Source organism: Dendropsophus ebraccatus, chromosome 7, assembly GCF_027789765.1.
Source record: "Dendropsophus ebraccatus isolate aDenEbr1 chromosome 7, aDenEbr1.pat, whole genome shotgun sequence".
In the NCBI taxonomy this organism is placed as follows: domain Eukaryota; kingdom Metazoa; phylum Chordata; class Amphibia; order Anura; family Hylidae; genus Dendropsophus; species Dendropsophus ebraccatus.
The window spans coordinates 147,569,591-147,587,863 of record NC_091460.1 but is presented as its reverse complement, the minus strand read 5'-3'; the positions used below and the strand labels follow the sequence as shown (position 1 = coordinate 147,587,863).

At 45.7% G+C, this 18,273-nt stretch overlaps 1 protein-coding gene across 7 annotated transcripts in view; it reads left to right on the top strand.

The window, feature by feature from the left end:
- FBXW7 (F-box and WD repeat domain containing 7) overlaps nt 1-4,052 on the top strand; it is a 173,678-nt gene extending 169,626 nt beyond the window's left edge. For all 7 annotated transcript variants that reach the window (XM_069978686.1, XM_069978685.1, XM_069978690.1 and 4 more), the window contains 2 exons: nt 158-368; nt 2,212-4,052. In XM_069978686.1, coding sequence (XP_069834787.1) covers nt 158-368; nt 2,212-2,480 — 480 coding nt within the window. In that variant the 3' untranslated portion in view covers nt 2,481-4,052. The remainder of the gene's footprint in view (nt 1-157; nt 369-2,211) is intronic.
- The last annotated feature ends 14,221 nt before the right edge of the window (nt 4,053-18,273 follow it).

Here is an 18,273-nt window from a genome sequence, read left to right as displayed (position 1 = left end):
CCCCCCCCCCCTTCTGCCTACTGACGTGGGCCCAGCTCACAAATGAAATAAAATCCTGGGGATATTTTCACTTTAAGATCCTCCCCCGCATAGCTGGAGATGATAGGACGGTTCTGCGTATTTTAGTTTAACTGAGATGGTTTTTTTTCCCCTGCAGTTTGATGGCATCCATGTTGTCAGTGGATCTTTGGATACCTCAATCAGAGTCTGGGATGTGGAGACTGGGAATTGTATCCACACTCTTACTGGGCACCAGTCACTAACCAGTGGTATGGAACTAAAGGACAACATCCTCGTGTCTGGAAACGCAGATTCTACTGTTAAAATATGGGACATTAAGACGGGACAGTGTTTACAGACATTGCAAGGTAAGAAGCGTTCTGTCACTGCTCAGGTAATGGTCTCCTCTTAATGTAAAGCCGCCGACGGGAGCCGGATGGGACACATGGTCTCTGTCACTGCTCAGGTAATGCTCTGTAAGGCCTCCTCCTAATGTAAAGCTGCCAATGGGAGCTGGATGGGACACGTGGCCATTGTAATGGCCAATCAGGTGATTTATTATTCTCTATGTAGTAATTTTCTGCTCATATTTAGCTGCACAAAGCGCAGCATTCGGTTCACAAAGCTGAAACAGGTTTATATATTAAATGTATAAAATAGTTTGTGTTTGGAGATGTCAGATGTGTTCACGCTCTAGAAAACCCAGTGATACGTGTCTGCTGTGGAAGGAGCATTAACATAATAGACAGATTAGGTTTTATAGCAGACGTCTAGGATAAAACTATTGGAAAATAAAAATCTCCCTCATCTTCCAGCCTCTTCTGTATCCAGTCCTAGGAGAGGAAATACGTTGTGCGCAGCTGATTGATCTAACTAGACGGCATATAGTCAGTGGCTCCTGTAAGGTGCTGGGAAGCCCCGAGGAGCCACAGGAACTGATTCTAGATATGTCATTCTATCATTTTTCTTTTGTTTGTTTTTTTTGTTTTTATGTTCTGCTTTCTACCTTTATCTGTAATGGCCCCTTCTGTTCTGTGTAGTGTGCGGCCTTGCTTTGCTTACATTATTTTCATGCTTTTCCTGTTAATAGCCTGTTAGAGCCGGGTTCATTCATCATATGAAATCAATGTTTTCTTTTATAGAATTAGAATATCCAGCGTACTAAAGTTTCTGACTTGTCATGTTATAAATGCCATTGTGGACTTGGTTTATGAAGGAGTCAGAGCTGTTAGACCTGCGGCCAGCGATACCTTCTGATATATCTGTGCATCATACCGCAGATCCTATAACTACTACTTCCCTTCAGGAAAATAGGTCAGGAAATTATAGAACCGGTCCTGAACCGGATGCCCCCATAGAAGTCTATGGCACCTCAGGAAATGCTGAAGGCACTCCTGATGGTTTCTTGAAGGTAAAGACTGATTACTGTCAGAAAATCCTGATTGTTTCTTGAAGCCTTTTGAGGCCTCCTGATCAGGATTTTCTGACAGTAAAAACTGACAGACGTGTGAAGGGGCTTTAGGGGTTAAACTATACATGGGTGGTCATACCTTTTATTGATGTAAACCAAGGGGACTGTAGTCCAGCACGCTCTGGTTCGTCTGAGTGTGGGGAATTTGCTTATTGGTGGTTGGAGAGGTTCAGAAGGTAAACATGGATAGAGCCATATGCTGTATCCATGTTTTAAAGGACTCTTTAGGGCTGCATCCAAGTTTCTCAGCCACTGGTAAACGAATGCTGCACGCTCTGGTTTGGACAAACCTGTGCGTGCTCGATATCTGTTCATCTTTAATAATTATGTGATATGTAAATGAGCTGATTGAGGCCATTGCCCACATTCTCCTCCACTTTTCCCGCCTCGCTCCTCTTCCATCACCTGACTGGTGGTCCAGGCGCAATACAGGCGCTTCCTGTGATCGAGCACAGGTTGACCCTTCAAAGGGGGTATCCAGCGCTACAAAAACATGGCCACGTTTGCCCTACTGTTGTCTCAAGGTCAGGTGTGGTTTGCAATTAAGCTCCATTCACTTCAATGGATCTGAGTTTAAAACCCCACCCAATCTGGAGAAAAGAGCGGTGCAAAAGTTGCCGTGTTCTTGTAGCGCTGGATACCCCCTTTAATTTCCAGTGATAGATTTGTATAGTGGCTGTTTTTTATGTATGATTTTAAGTATCGTAAAGGATTAATGTGATGCCCTTTTTTTCCTGTAGGCCCCAACAAACATCAAAGCGCTGTGACGTGTTTACAGTTCAACAAGAATTTTGTAATAACCAGCTCCGATGACGGGACTGTAAAACTATGGGACTTGAAAACAGGGGAATTTATTCGGAACCTAGTCACATTAGAAAGTGGTGGAAGTGGAGGGGTCGTGTGGCGGATTCGAGCCTCTAACACCAAGCTTGTCTGTGCTGTCGGAAGCAGAAATGGGACTGAGGAGACGAAGCTGCTGGTCCTGGACTTTGATGTGGACATGAAGTGAAGGCTGGGAAACTTATTGTCCAGATTTCTAGACTGCATAATTCCCCTTTTTCTGCCTCCCACCCAGTCCTTCCCTCCAAAAATATCCATTGGCCTTGGCAAAGCAGGATTTCGGCTTGGGACATCAGATGGCAAAGACCTACGCATGGTGGATAAGAAGACCTCTTGTCACATGACTTCACGTTTTGATGTGGGCTACCTTTTTCTTTTGCAAAAAGGAGGACTCTCAAAATGAAACCAGGTGCAATTATTTCTAGCAGTCTCCAGGTGGTCGCGGGGCAGCCCAGTAGCTGGGCTCCCCTATAAGCTAGACCCTTACGACACGCTTTACAGATTACTGGCTGACTTCAAGAGAGAGCATTTGCAACAAAGTCATTTTCTGGTTTTTGAAATGCTGAAAAGAAATAACTGTGAATTTTTTTTATTTTTTTCCTTTGTACGGTTTTATCACTTTTTTTTTGCGAACTGTTGCCAATGTCAATCAATCACAGTATTAGCCTCTATTTCTCGACTTATTGTTGCTTCCATCTAAATGTTTCAATGTGTCTGTTGCTCTGGGGTGACAAGCTTGTCTTTACGTTCTCAGATGGATCCAAATCTTGATGCTGGTGCTAGCAAGTAGGTCTTTTCTATATGGGATTGTTGTCCCACAGCTGTACTGTATTCCCAGTGGCCAAACATATTTATGCTGCTAAATGAAAGGAGAGAAAAAAAAAGCAAATTTTTTTTTTTTATTATTATTTTACTGCTGTGACGTTTTAGTCCCAGACTGAATTCCAAATTTCTTCTAGTTTGGATACAGAAAAAAAAGACTTTTGCCACTGAAATCTGAACCCGCTGTGCCTCTAAGAGGCCGAAAGTGGGACAGTTTCAGACAATTTAGAGTGAAGTTTGCTTGCAAAGAAAAAAGATTTGAGTGTGTAAAGCTTATTTTCTTGTTTTTGGGCAACATGTAAACACATTCCTTAGAACAGAGGTGTTGTAGCCTGTTCTGTTGGGAACTTTTTGTTGTGAGGCTGTGGTGAATGTTAAAAAAAAGAAAAAAAACATAAAAAAAAAAAAAGAATTACATAACACAACTGACAAAAACACAACTGATCGGACTCAATAAATGACAGTATTTTGGGGGAAAACAGCTGTTACAATAAACAGGGCAATTTGACTAATGAAGCAGAAGGCAAAAGAGGGTTTTTTGTTTGTTTTTTTTGCAGTGCGAGCTTCACGTGCAAATACCATATACAATTGTCAAATAATTTGCCTCATGTTCCAGGAGTCACAACTCAAGCTGAACTGTGAAAAGTGGTTTAACACTGTATCCTATGCGACCTTTGACTTTTTTTTTTTTTTCCTTAGACTTTTTTTTTTGTTCCTCCTCATCCTATATTTTTTTGTTTTATTATTTATAGTCTGGTTTTAAAATAATCAGATTCCATTTTGTTCATTTTACAGTTCTGTAACAACATGATGTGATGGAGGAAAACAATGTTTAAAGGGATTGTGTCTATGGTTTGATTCACTTAGAAATTTTATTTTCTTATAACTTAAGTGCAATAAAATGTGTTTTTTCATGTTACAGCCTTTTTTTGTGACTTTTTAACAAAATATTTAATTTGCAGAGGGTTTTCATACATTGAATGACTTTCCACCTGAAAAATCTGTAGTAGATTTGTGTAAGAAAACTTATACCAAAAATCTAAGGCATAGACTCTGAGTAGATGAATTTTCATTGTGACATGCCGTGGTTTAGCTTTATTCCTTGGAGTCTCAGCCGCTTTGTGTGGCTATCCATCGCACGTCTTTAGAGTCAAGTGATCGCACACTGCACACCCCCCCCCCCCCAGCCCCCCCCTGTGACGTGGATTTCAAACCCATATTGGTAAAAATCTAGCTTGAGAAAAAAAAGAACAATTTTAAATACATTAAATTTAAATTTATTATACGTTCGGCTAATTTTTAGGCAGTATTTTGCAGCCAAAATCAGGAGTGTATTGAAAACACAGAAAGACTATGCTCACACTGTTGAACTTTAGTCGTTGGCTGTCATATAACGCCAAATAACGTTGGTTGTACTACAATAATGGCCGATTTTTTTTTTTTTATTTATTTTTTTTTCTAAATGATGGCCGTAAACATAGTCTTTCTGTGTTTTCAATCCACTCCTGGTTTTGGTTGCAAAATATTGTGTGGGAACATGTGTGGAAACCAGCCTAAAGGACCACTCATTTAGCCAATAATTGGTCCATGTAAAAGGGCCAGAGGATCGGTCGATGAGCAAGCAAAAGACCTTTCTGATTTGTATTTGTCTTGTGGCCCAGTCGCACGATTATTGGTGCCTTGTAAAGGTACTGCAGGCCAGTGCTGATCCTGCTGATCGCCACTTGTTTGCGCCCTTGCACAGCCGCATATCCGGCCATGTAAAAGAACCTTATTAGTGCCTACATGTCTGCTTTCAAAAATAGTACCTATGGGTTGTCTAGTGTTACATGTTGTCTCTGGTGAAGTAAATGGAGCTGTGCAGTTTTTGAAGCTGTTGTCTTTTTTTTCAACCTCACACAACTTTCTTGTGGTATTCCAAAGACAAGAAGAAAGGACTATGGTGGCTTGTTATGTAGCTTCCCAGCTGGTTTATGCCCACTGGTGGCTTGATATAGATTATAGTAACACTGCATATTACCTCTATGGGGCCCTCATCAGCTCATAAGCCGGTCAGTGATGCTCCCCTCCTTCCAGTACCAAGTGGTGGCGTATGCTTAGACTCCGAGGTGATTAGATAGCCCTTCTCCTTACTGGTCGCCTGGGGTGTTAATTTGTGACTACAGTGCCCCTTGCTGAGTCCTAGGTTTCTTCAGCTTAAAGGGAACCTGTCACCCCCCCGTGCCGGGGTGACAGGCTCCCGACCCCCCGCAATAGCCCCCTATACTCACCTGATACCGCCGGGTCCCGCTTCTGGATCAGGTCGGGTCACGGAGATCTCAGCCGCTGCAGCCCGGCGCGCGCTGAGAGAGGAGTCCAACCCTCATAGAGAATGACGGAGAGTCCAGCGCTCCGTCATTCTCTATGAGCGTTGGACTTATCTGAGGAGCGCGCACGCTGGGCTGCAGTGGCTGAGATCTCCGTGACCCGACCTGATCCAGAAGCGGGACCCGGCGGGATCAGGTGAGTATAGGGGGCTGTAGCGGGGGGTCGGGAGCCTGTCACCCCGGCACGGGGGGTGACAGGTTCCCTTTAAGCAGATGGTCCGGGCTGAGCTTGGGTCGTGGGTACTAGGTCTCTCTACATCTAGCCTTGAAATATTTTAATGCACAGAGAACTTGGACAAGACTTTATCAAACATATATGTTCTCCTTCAGCCCTTTGACCAGGCACACACTGAATTGGTTGAGTGCTATCCCTGAACTTACGGTAGGTGGCTGGAAAGATGTCACTGACCACTTTCTATCTTCTGTGAGTGCATGGGACCAGTTACTGGGTATGTCCCCTGAGGGCACCTTCTTATACTCAGTCTTTTTGGGCCGCTGCTTCTGGTTTGCCCTGGACTTGTGCCGTCCTATGACTCTGATCATTCCATGCTCTGTTCTGCTTGAATCTGCCGGATTCTGAGGTTCTCGGATACTCAGGAATTGTTGTGCGCCTCGATGTTTTATGGTTTTTCTTTTGCAAAAATAAAGACGAGATGGAAGGACGCTCTGCCCTAGACGCGAGGAACAATTACATGCTGGCGATTTTTACTCATCTGATATTAAAGGGCAAATCCAGTCAGGATGATGATAGGTTATGCCGTAGATAAAAGTGAGAAGATCACACTGGTGAAGTCTGTGATCTCAGAACACGACTGACTCTGCAGAATCAAAGACCGCCATCGACTGCTGAAACCCTTGTGATATCGCTCACACATCATTGTAAGCGAGATTATTCAAATCAATGGCCTTCTGCTTAGAATGTGTTCGATTTTCTTGTGACCGGAATCTCTGAGCGGTGCCAAACACTATTGAACCTCTGTGTTCTGAACATCAGAGACGGCCTGAGATCAGTCTCCGCCAATATGATCAGTTCATGAAGATCTACGACATATCAGAGCCTCATTGAGACTGTTTCTCCTTTGAAGACACCATGGACCCCGACATGGAAACGATGGATTCTGCATCTTAGTGGTTAGATGGTAACATAAACACAGAATGCTGGAACTGTTTTAATGAAGACTTTTAAGAAGATTAGATCACATTTAGGAAGCAAATGAAGAATGGAAAGTCAGATGTCTGTCGCCTTTGCTTCCTGACCTTTATCTTCTGTAATCTTCTTGGTGTTAATATTTAATCTGTCTTTTTAAATTCTGAAAACACAATCCTGCCGTTCCCCAAAGCTCCTCAATTTATATATTGTAGTTTCAAATGTCACATCATTTATGACCATAATGAGCCATTGTGTAAGGATAACAAGTATTATTCCAGTCACCTATGGCTGATCGGAGAGAATGGAGGGGACTTGTTCCATGTACTGCCCCTACAGTGGTATCGTATAGCATTGTCCCCATAGTAATCAGCAAATCCTTAGACTGACATAATAATACCCCCATAGTTTTATATACTTCTAAAATATACAGAGAATAGAGATGGAGATCCGTCAATGGAAAAACGGATCCAAACAGGTTGCACACAATTTCTTCTGTTTCCCCTTAGGTTGCATGGAGGTTCTATGTTTTCCAGGACTCCCTAGGGCTTCATCCAATAACTTCAGCCACCGGTCATAGGAAACTATGTTTATCATATTTCATGTTATTACAAAGCATTTTTATTAGCCCTGGCTAGTAGTGTGAGGTGGTGGTAGTAGTAGTAGCAGCGGGCTAGTAGTGTGAGGTAGTAGCAGCGTGCTGTAATACTAGTAGCGAGCTATTAGTGTCAGGTAGTAGCAGGCAAGTACTATGAGGTACTAGTGTGAGGTAGTAGTAGCAGCAGTGGGCTAGTAGTGTGAGGTAGTAGTAGCAGCGGGCTAGAAGTGTGAGGTAGTAGTAGTGGGCTAATAGTGTGAGGTAGAAGTAGCAGTGGGCTAGTAGTGTGAGGTAGTAGTAGCGGGATAGTAGTGTGGGATAGTAGTAGTAGTAGTAGCAGCAGCGGGCTAGAAGTGTGAGGTAGTAGTAGTGGGCTAATAGTGTGAGGTAGTAGTAGTGTGGGATAGTAGTAGTAGTAGCAGCAGTGGGCTAGTAGTGTGAGGTGGTAGTAGTGGTGGTCATAGCGGGCCAGTAGTGTGAGTCTCTTTGAGTGTTTATCTATTGCTGTTGCATTCGCCAAGGATCAGAACAGCCGTGTATTAGATCTGCTCCAGGATGGTGGTGATGGTTCTCATCTGCTGGTTACTTTCACCCTATAGACTCTAATGGCCGTTATTTGCCCTTATTTTTACTCTGTGGGAACATAGCCTTCTGATGTATCTTACGTGTATCGGTGACTAATGTTTTTCCTTTGGTGAGTGACGGCTCTGCATAGCTCAGAAAGCAGCATAAGAAAATGGAACGTTCTAAAATACCCACCGCAACATCTGTAAGTGGATTGCAAAAAAAAATGAGATCAGAGCTGAAAACATAAATTTCCTTCCCTCACATCTCTGTGTAATTGCCCACGGTTTGCCTGTCCTCCCACAGACTACATCTGGCTCAGGCCACAGTCTACTCTGTACTCTGTATACTAATGCAGAAAAACAGGAGTGAGGGAAGAAGACACATAATACACAGTGAAGCACATTACTAATAATTTATTGGCTAGAAATATTTTTAAAAAAGTTCAGAAATTGATTCCAGTTTTCTCTGACAGATTGTACGTCTTGTAAGCTGCTCCGTAGGGTCATTCATACAGGACAGATGTGGAACATCAGTATATTACAGGACCACCATGGTGACCGAGAGTTTAGGAAATCTCACAGCTCAAAGGGAATGTGAATAGAAAGTGCATGAAAATAAACACATTTTAACTCCATTTCCAAAACTATATATATGTGTGTATATATATATATATATATATATATATATATATATATATATATATATATATTATTACCTATTTATACTGATTTATACTGATGTTTATTGAGGTTTAAAGAAAACAAAAAGGCTTTCCATATAATTTCCACATAAATTACCAGGGTATGGATGTTTTCCAGTTATGTATGCAGATTCAGGACCTAATAAAACAGACAAAAAATATAGGGGTGTAAGACTTATATAGGGGGTATGATAGGGATATAAGACTTGTATAGGGGGTATGATAGGGATATAAGATTTTTTTTTTTTATTATTTTTATTTACCCCCCAAATCAATATTGGGAACATAGTAGATTATGAGCAGGAGAAGATCACCTGGTCCATCTAGTCTGCCCTTTTTATATACAGACAGATGGGACCGCCATGGGTACAAAATTTGTGCCATGTTATGCAAATTAATACATGGGTGTGTTCAAGCTGTCCTTTTGTCTTCTGAATATTGTCTTTTTATAGACTTTTTTTATGATATTATTTTGATATGAAAAGGGGAACAAAATGACCTGTAAACCTAGGTCACCCTTTAAACTCCCAACACATGGGGGCTGGAATTCACTGGTCACATTAGTAGCAGTGAAACAGTCTTTTTAGATTTAAAAATATATAGCGAAAATAATAACATTGAAACAATGACTAACTAAAGATTATGGAAGTTGTCATCCTAAAAACTGGAAAAGGAATATCCAGATTGCAGCTCAAATAAGCAATGTAGGAATCAGTTGTCCATACTAATAAATCATTATCTTTAATTAATCAAGCTAGAGATAGGGCTATGTCCTCATGGCAAGGAGCTAGCCTCATAAGAAGCGAACAGTGAGAGGCCTGAATATAATATATAATGCAGAACACCGGTTCATATAGCACCATGTTGCTGTCAAATCTAGATTTGTTATGTTATTTATATGTCAGAGTGCCGCTATTTTATATTTATATGTTAGAGTGCCCATGCGGATTGACATACACAGGCAGAACGATCAACTCTCTGCAACAACTCATTAGTAAACATTGTTTTAACTTCATCCACAAATCTGATAAACCTAGAGTATCGCAACACTTTATACCATAGTAGTGCCACTAACTTACTGTATGTTACTCCAATAGAACAGGTTCCCAAAGGTTTTAGGAATTTATGCAGAAAAGAAATGTTCTGGATATTCCGCTTGAACGCCCCATACCCAGAGGGAAGGAAGCAATCATTGGAGCAGGTATTTTAGTGTAGATATGATTGTTGGTTTTTTAATATTCCCCTTTTATATTTTTGTGTGCATTTATTATGACCATGGAATTCATGTTTCTGTATTTTATTATTTTAGATTAATAAATAAATTCAGATTGCATATTGGCATTTTTAGATAGATAGATAGATAGATAGATAGATAGGAGATAGATAGATAGGAGATAGATAGATAGTAGAAAAATAGATGATAGATAGATAGGAGATAGATAGATAGATAGATAGATAGATAGATAGGAGATAGGAGATAGATAGGAGATAGATAGATAGGAGATAGATAGGAGATAGACAGATAGACAGATAGATAGATAGATAGATAGATAGATAGATAGGAGATAGATAGGAGATAGATAGATAGATAGGAGATAGATAGATAGGAGATAGATAGATAGATAGATAGGAGATAGATAGGAGATAGACAGATAGACAGATAGATAGATAGATAGATAGATAGATAGATAGGAGATAGATAGATAGGAGATAGATAGATAGGAGATAGATAGATAGATAGGAGATAGATAGATAGATAGATAGATAGATAGTAGAAAAATAGATGATAGATAGATAGATAGATAGATAGAAAAATAGATGATAGATAGGAGATAGATAGATAGATAGTAGAAAAATAGATGATAGATAGGAGATAGACAGATAACAGAGCCCGGGCTGATGAGCGGTTAGAGCAGCCAATCAGAACTCAGGAGCTCACTGATCGACTTCCAGACTTGATGAGGGCTGATTGAGAAAAGAAGAATCTGAAAAAATCCTTGTAGCTATAACAAGATGCTGCCAGGCGTTACATATTATATATACAATATAAACATTATAGGAAATTAAAGCATAATGACCTAATACAAAAATTAATTTGCTAACATTCAAAATCTCATTATTAACCCTTTAGTTTCCGGCTATCTTCATCTTATTAAATACTTGTTACAGACCTGGCTGCCCCTGCCTCTCATCTCTACCGATAGTTAGCTGCTATTACCTGCCACGTGAACTCCCTGACTACTTGGTCCTTGAAGGGAAACTGTCAGGGAGATGTGAGTCAAAAAGGCGTTCCTGATCTCCTGAAGTGCAGCAAGCTGTGACATCTCCCCCTCCCGACCCTGCTGTAACATCTCCCCCTCTCATCTCTGACCCTGCTGTAACATCTCCCCCTCTAATCTCTGACCCTGCTGTAACATCTCCCCCTCCCATCTCTGACCCTGCTGTAACATCTCCCCCTCCCATCTCTGACCCTGCTGTAACATCTCCCCCTCCCATCTCTGACCCTGCTGTAACATCTCCCCCTCCCGACCCTGCTGTAACATCTCCCCCTCCCATCTCTGACCCTGCTGTAACATCTCCCCCTCCCATCTCTGACCCTGCTGTAACATCTCCCCCTCCCATCTCTGACCCTGCTGTAACATCTCCCCCTCCCATCTCTGACCCTGCTGTAACATCTCCCCCTCCCATCTCTGACCCTGCTGCAACACCCCCCATACCTGTCATGTACCCGACTTATCAGCTCCTCAGGGAAAATTAAGTTGCTTCCAATTTTTAGCTAACTAACATTTAGCAGCAGTCGGAGGAAGAACCTGGCAGAGTGTGTACACAGTTCTTGGGGACATTCCAAAGATAAGTCAGCGGACTCAAAGGAACCACCTGAGTTAGAACCAACACTATCAGTCCCTGTGTGCCTCCCCGATAAGGCTTTAACGGCGGGCAGTCCCCAAAAATATGAGGGAGAGACCCTGTGGCTGTACAGCACCGCCGGTATTCTTTAAAGTGGTTCTCCAGTGCTACAAAAACATGGCCACTTTCTTTCAGAGACAACACGACTCTTGTCTCCAGTTCAGCTGCGGTTTGCAATTAAGCTCCATTCACTTCAATGGAACTGAGCAGCAAAACCCCGCCCAAGCTGGAGACAAGAGCGGGGCAGTTTCTGGAAGAAAGTGGCCGTGTTTTTGTATTGCTGGATAACCCCTTTAAGGGCCGATAGGTAGAGGCGATGTAGGAGGTCTTCCTATATGATCTACTTAAGAATGACTTGGCTTCCTGTGACCAGATGATCTGCTAAAGACCCGGCCATATTGGCTTTAGGTAAGTATGTTTCCCACTTCTATCGCTTAGGAACCCCCATCCTTTAACACAATACAAATAATTTCTCCCTCTGTTATCCCCATAGATGCTGCAGTCTCGCAGCCTGATAAATCTCCCTCCATTTTTATAAATATTATAAAGTCGGGCAGTATATATATCTCCTGGGGTCGGGCAGTATATATATCTCCTGGGGTCGGGCAGTATATATCTCCTGGGGCATGTATTCTTCTACTAAGGCTGGTGTCAGTACGTCATTGGCTGTCATGCACTGACTGGCTGATGGGAGCCGGGTGCCTCACACGCAGCCGTGGCGCTGAGCTGGTAATGTATGCTCCGGAATGGGGCGGCGGGGGTTAAAGGGAATTCCGCTGTGGGTATGTAACCCCACCGAACGTCACACTTCATGGATTCACAGCGCATTTCACTGCAAACAGCAGGTGTGACGGCGCCCTTAGGGTTATCCTATCATTATACTTTTCTATTTTCCAGCCTGGGATGTTGCCTCAGAATCGACATTTCTTACTACTCTTCAATCATTTGATTATGAAATGATTATGAAATTAAGTAAATGAAGGAGACGACGGCCACTTTGCTTTCTAATTTAAAAATTAGCACAAATTTGTAGAGTAAGATTGTGAAATAATGTTTTACATTTTTAATTTCTATACTAAATAGCTGCTGCACCTGTGAGAATTACCATTTCCTCTATAGCCACAGCGCTAGACACAAGTGGAGAGCGGCATCTGACACGTAAGCGGAGAGCGGCGTCTGACACATAAGTGGAGAGCGGCATCTGACACATAAGTGGAGAGCGGCATCTGACACGTAGGCGGAGAGCGACGTCTGACACCTAAGTGAAGAGCGACGTCTGACACATAAGTGGAAAGTGGCATCTTGACACGTAAGCGGAGAGCGGCATCTGACGCGTAAGCGGAGAGCGGCATCTGACGCGTAAGCGGAGAGCGGCGTCTGACGCGTAAGCGGAGAGCGGCGTCTGACAAGTAAGCGGAGAGCGGCGTCTGACACGTAAGCGAAGAGCGACGTCTGACACATGTGGAGAGCGGCATCTGACACGTAGGCGGAGAGCGATGTCTGACACCTAAGCGAAGAGCGACGTCTGACACGTAAGCGGAGAGCGGCGTCTGCCACGTAAGCGAAGAGCGACGTCTGACACATAAGTGGAAAGCGGCATCTTGACACGTAAGCGGAGAGCGGCGTCTGACAAGTAAGCGGAGAGCGGCGTCTGACACGTAAGCGAAGAGCGACGTCTGACACATGTGGAGAGCGGCATCTGACACGTAGGCGGAGAGCGATGTCTGACACCTAAGCGAAGAGCGACGTCTGACACGTAAGCGGAGAGCGGCGTCTGCCACGTAAGCGAAGAGCGACGTCTGACACATAAGTGGAAAGCGGCATCTTGACACGTAAGCGTAGAGCGGCATCTGACGCGTAAGCGGAGAGCGGCGTCTTGACAAGTAAGCGGAGAGCGGCGTCTTGACAAGTAAGCGGAGAGCGGCGTCTGGCACGTAAGCGGAGAGCGACGTCTGACAAGTAAGCGGAGAGCGGCGTCTGGCACATAAGCGGAGAGCGACGTCTGGCACGTAAGCGGAGAGCGGCGTCTGACACGTAAGCGGAGAGCGGCATCTGACGCGTAAGCGGAGAGCGGCGTCTTGACAAGTAAGCGGAGAGCGGCGTCTGACACGTAAGCGGAGAGCGGCGTCTGACACGTAAGTGGAGAGCGGCGTCTGCCACGTAAGCGGAGAGCGGCGTCTGGCACGTAAGCGGAGAGCGGCTTCTGACACACATCTCCACATCCAGAATACTGAGACTGTAGTGTGAACTGGATCTGGGATTGTTGGAGGTTCTGGGCACGTTACTCAGGTCCTGGGAATGAGGGAGGAGAGAAGCCAAAACCTACAGGGAAATCACCTTCCCTCCATCGCTACGTGCAGAGTCAGCAGAATATTGGGAAACTGCTGAATGGCCGTGATACAGAGTTATTCTCCAGTCTCTGCTATATACATCCCTACATGACCTGCAGTGCATTGTGCTATGAATTTCCCCCAGGATCTGGTTGTCGTCCGCTCTGTATCTATTTCCTCTCCTTCATACCGCACATGTCTATGTCGCAGCAATATTTTCTGTGCTTCTACAATTGTCAGGAATCCAGAAGTTTCCAGTGAGTTCTCCCAGATTTAATGGTAAGGCCTACACAGAGGCCTTATATCCCCATAATACTGAAGAAGAAACCTCCTCTAAGCCGCATTAGTTGTCGTCTTTTCTCCTTCATTTGCAGCTTTCCTTAATGGCCGTCGTTCACACCAGTGGCCTAAAGGCCGACGCTGCTCTCATAGTGCCGCCAATTAATCAGACCTAGCAGGATAGAACTTCATTATAGAGAGGTTCAATAAAGAAGCGAAGGGGAATAGAGTGCGGAGGACTATAAAGAGCAGGGAGATGGGACATTGAAGTTCGGTATCATTCCTAAACATTGGCTACGTAGAGACGTTGTGTCTGTAACAATGCGGAAAACAGTTCGGGGCTCTGCGACTTATGTCCTGTCTGTAACAATGCGAAGAACAGTTCGAGGCTCCGTCACTTCCGACCTGTCTGTAAACCGTGACAATTAATCTAGATCATTATCAGTATTCTTATTTTAAAGCGACTCTGTACCCACAATCTGACCCCCCCCCCCCCCCCCCAGCCCGAACCACTTGTTCCTTCGGATAGCTGCTTTTAATCCAAGATCTGTCCTGGGGTCCGTTCGGCAGGTGATGCAGTTATTGTCCTAAATGAACAACTTTTAAACTGGCATCCCCGTGTCATACGGTCATGGTCTACATTGTGTATGCATTAGGCTGGCACACCCTCTCTGTCCCTCCTCCCCGCCCTCCTCATCATTAGGAATGCTCCAGGCAGATTGTCTCCTATTCCCCACCTGTGTCAGCACGGCACATGGGCTGGATCGTTAAGGACCTGTGCAATGTTCCGACAGGAGAAAATGTTCCAGGGGCATTCCTAATGATGAAGAGGGTGGGGAGGAGAGACGGAGGGGTGGTGCAAAGTTAGGGCACAGATTAGGGATGCACGATTCACTGAAAACTCGATTCTACTATCGATTTTCGGGGCATATTTCCGGTTCGATACCAGGATTTCCTGGTATTCGATACTTTATGATAAGCCACGCAGCTGCACGGCTTATCATAAAGTACACAGCAGGAGACATGGCGGGCAGTGAGCTGAGTGCCTGTCATGTCCTCTGCGTATCCCCCCTGGTGTCTCCTTCTCAGCCCACCCGCCCTCCCTCTCTCTGCTACAGCAGCGCTAGTTACAAATAGCCGGCACACAGCGATCGCATGTGCCGGCTATTTAAGTGTACAGATGCCGCTGTCACACTGACAGCGGCATTACCCCCCTCCTAACCTGCTCCCTATGCAGCAGGGGTCGGCTACTGTGTGTACAAGACCCCCGCTACTTATGACTGCGGCCAGCGATCCCACGGCCGGCAGTCATTTAACCTTTTAGTGCAAAGGTCAGAGCAGGGTCAGCGGCTGCAGAGGGAGAGCCGCGGGCGCTTCCTGAAGAGGAGACCGGGCGAAAAGGCTGGATATGGGGGAGGCAGGAGGAGATGCGGCCACTACATCTGGCTGCAGAGGACTGTGAGGTGGGTGGGGGTGGGGGGCAGGCCTCTCCCGGGACGGACATCAGCAATGTAGGGGGTAAAGAGGGGGTCGGCCTGGCTCTCACTGGGAAGGGGGGGGGGGCTGCAGCCTGTAGATTACCCTGCTGCCCAAATCCAAGTCACCCTGCTGAGTCAGTGGTCACCATGCCCTGAAAGCAGGAATAGTGCAAACACAGCCCCCATCCTCCCCCTGCTAGCTAGTGTGTTTGTGTGTGTGTGTGTGTGTTTGTTACATGACTACAGCCCCCATCCTCCTCCTGCTAGATGGTGTGTGTGTGTGTGTGTGTGTGTAACATGACTACAGCCCCCATCCTCCCCCTGCTAGCTAGTGTGTGTGTGTGTGTTACATAACTACAGCCCCCAAACCTCCTCCTGTTAGCTAGTGTGTGTGTGTTACATAACTACAGCCCCCATCCTCCCCCTGCTAGCTAGTGTGTGTGTGTGTGTGTTACATGACTACAGCCCCCATCATCCCCCTGCTAGCTAGTGTGTGTGTGTGTGTGTTACATGACTACAGCCCCCATCCTCCCCCTGCTAGCTAGTGTGTGTGTGTGTGTGTGTTACATGACTACAGCCCCCATCCTCCCCCTGCTAGCTAGTGTGTGTGTGTGTGTGTTACATGACTACAGCCCCCATCCTCCCCCTGCTAGCTAGTGTGTGTGTGTGTGTGTGTGTTACATGACTACAGCCCCCATCCTCCCCCTGCTAGCTAGTGTGTGTGTGTGTGTGTTACATGACTACAGCCCCCATCCTCCCCCTGCTAGCTAGTGTGTGTGTGTGTGTTACATGACTACAGCCCCCATCCTCCCCCTGCTAGCTAGTGTGTGTGTGTGTGTGTGTGTGTTACATGACTACAGCCCCCATCCTCCCCCTGCTAGCTAGTGTGTGTGTGTTACATGACTACAGCCCCCATCCTACCCCTGCTAGCTAGTGTGTGTGTGTGTGTTACATGACTACAGCCCCCATCCTCCCCCTGCTAGCTAGTGTGTGTGTGTTACATGACTACAGCCCTCATCCTCCTCCTGCTAGATGGTGTGTGTGTGTGTGTAACATGACTACAGCCCCCATCCTCCCCCTGCTAGCTAGTGTGTGTGTGTGTGTTACATGACTACAGCCCCCATCCTCCTCCTGCTAGATGGTGTGTGTGTGTGTAACATGACTACAGCCCCCATCCTCCCCCTGCTAGCTAGTGTGTGTGTGTGTGTTACATGACTACAACCCCCATCCTCCCCCTGCTAGCTAGTGTGTGTGTTACATGACTACAGCCCCCATCCTCCTCCTGCTAGATGGTGTGTGTGTGTGTGTGTGTGTAACATGACTACAGCCCCCATCCTCCCCCTGCTAGCTAGTGTGTGTGTGTGTGTGTTTTACATGACTACAGCCCCCATCCTCCCCCTGCTAGCTAGTGTGTGTGTGTTACATGACTACAGCCCCCATCCTACCCCTGCTAGCTAGTGTGTGTGTGTGTTACATGACTACAGCCCCCATCCTCCCCCTGCTAGCTAGTGTGTGTGTGTTACATGACTACAGCCCTCATCCTACCCCTGCTAGCTAGTGTGTGTGTTACATGACTACAGCCCCCATCCTCCTCCTGCTAGATGGTGTGTGTGTGTGTGTGTGTGTAACATGACTACAGCCCCCATCCTCCCCCTGCTAGCTAGTGTGTGTGTGTGTGTTACATGACTACAGCCCCCATCCTCCCCCTGCTAGCTAGTGTGTGTGTTACATGACTACAGCCCCCATCTTCCTCCTGCTAGATGGTGTGTGTGTGTGTGTGTAACATGACTACAGCCCCCATCCTCCCCCTGCTAGCTAGTGTGTGTGTGTGTTACATGACTACAGCCCCCATCCTACCCCTGCTAGCTAGTGTGTGTGTTACATGACTACAGCCCTCATCCTACCCCTGCTAGCTAGTGTGTGTGTTACATGACTACAGCCCCCATCCTCCTCCTGCTAGATGGTGTGTGTGTGTGTGTGTAACATGACTACAGCCCCCATCCTCCCCCTGCTAGCTAGTGTGTGTGTGTGTGTTACATGACTACAGCCCCCATCCTCCCCCTGCTAGCTAGTGTGTGTGTGTTACATGACTACAGCCCCCATCCTACCCCTGCTAGCTAGTGTGTGTGTGTTACATGACTACAGCCCCCATCCTCCCCCTGCTAGCTAGTGTGTGTGTGTTACATGACTACAGCCCTCATCCTACCCCTGCTAGCTAGTGTATGTGTTACATGACTACAGCCCCCATCATCCCCCTGCTAGCTAGCTAGTGTGTGTGTGTTACATAACTACAGCCCCCATCCTCCCCCTGCTAGCTAGTGTGTGTGTGTGTGTGTTACATGACTACAGCCCCCATCCTACCCCTGCTAGCTAGTGTGTGTGTGTTACATAACTACATCCCCCTGCTAGCTAGCTAGTGTGTGTGTGTGTTACATAACTACAGCCCCCATCATCCCCCTGCTAGCTAGCTTGTGTGTGTGTGTGTGTGTGTTACATGACTACAGCTCCCATCCTCCCCCTGCTAGCTGGTGTGTGTGTTACATAACTACATCCCCTGCTAGCTAGTGTGTGTGTGTTACATAACTACAGCCCCCATCATCCCCCTGCTAGCTAGTATGTGTGTGTTACATGACTACATCCCCCATCCTCTCCCTGCTAGCTGGTGTGTGTGTGTGTGTGTTACATAACTACAGCCCCCATCCTCCCCCTGCTAGCTAGTGTGTGTGTTACATGACTACAGCCCCCATCATTCCCCTGCTAGCTGGTGT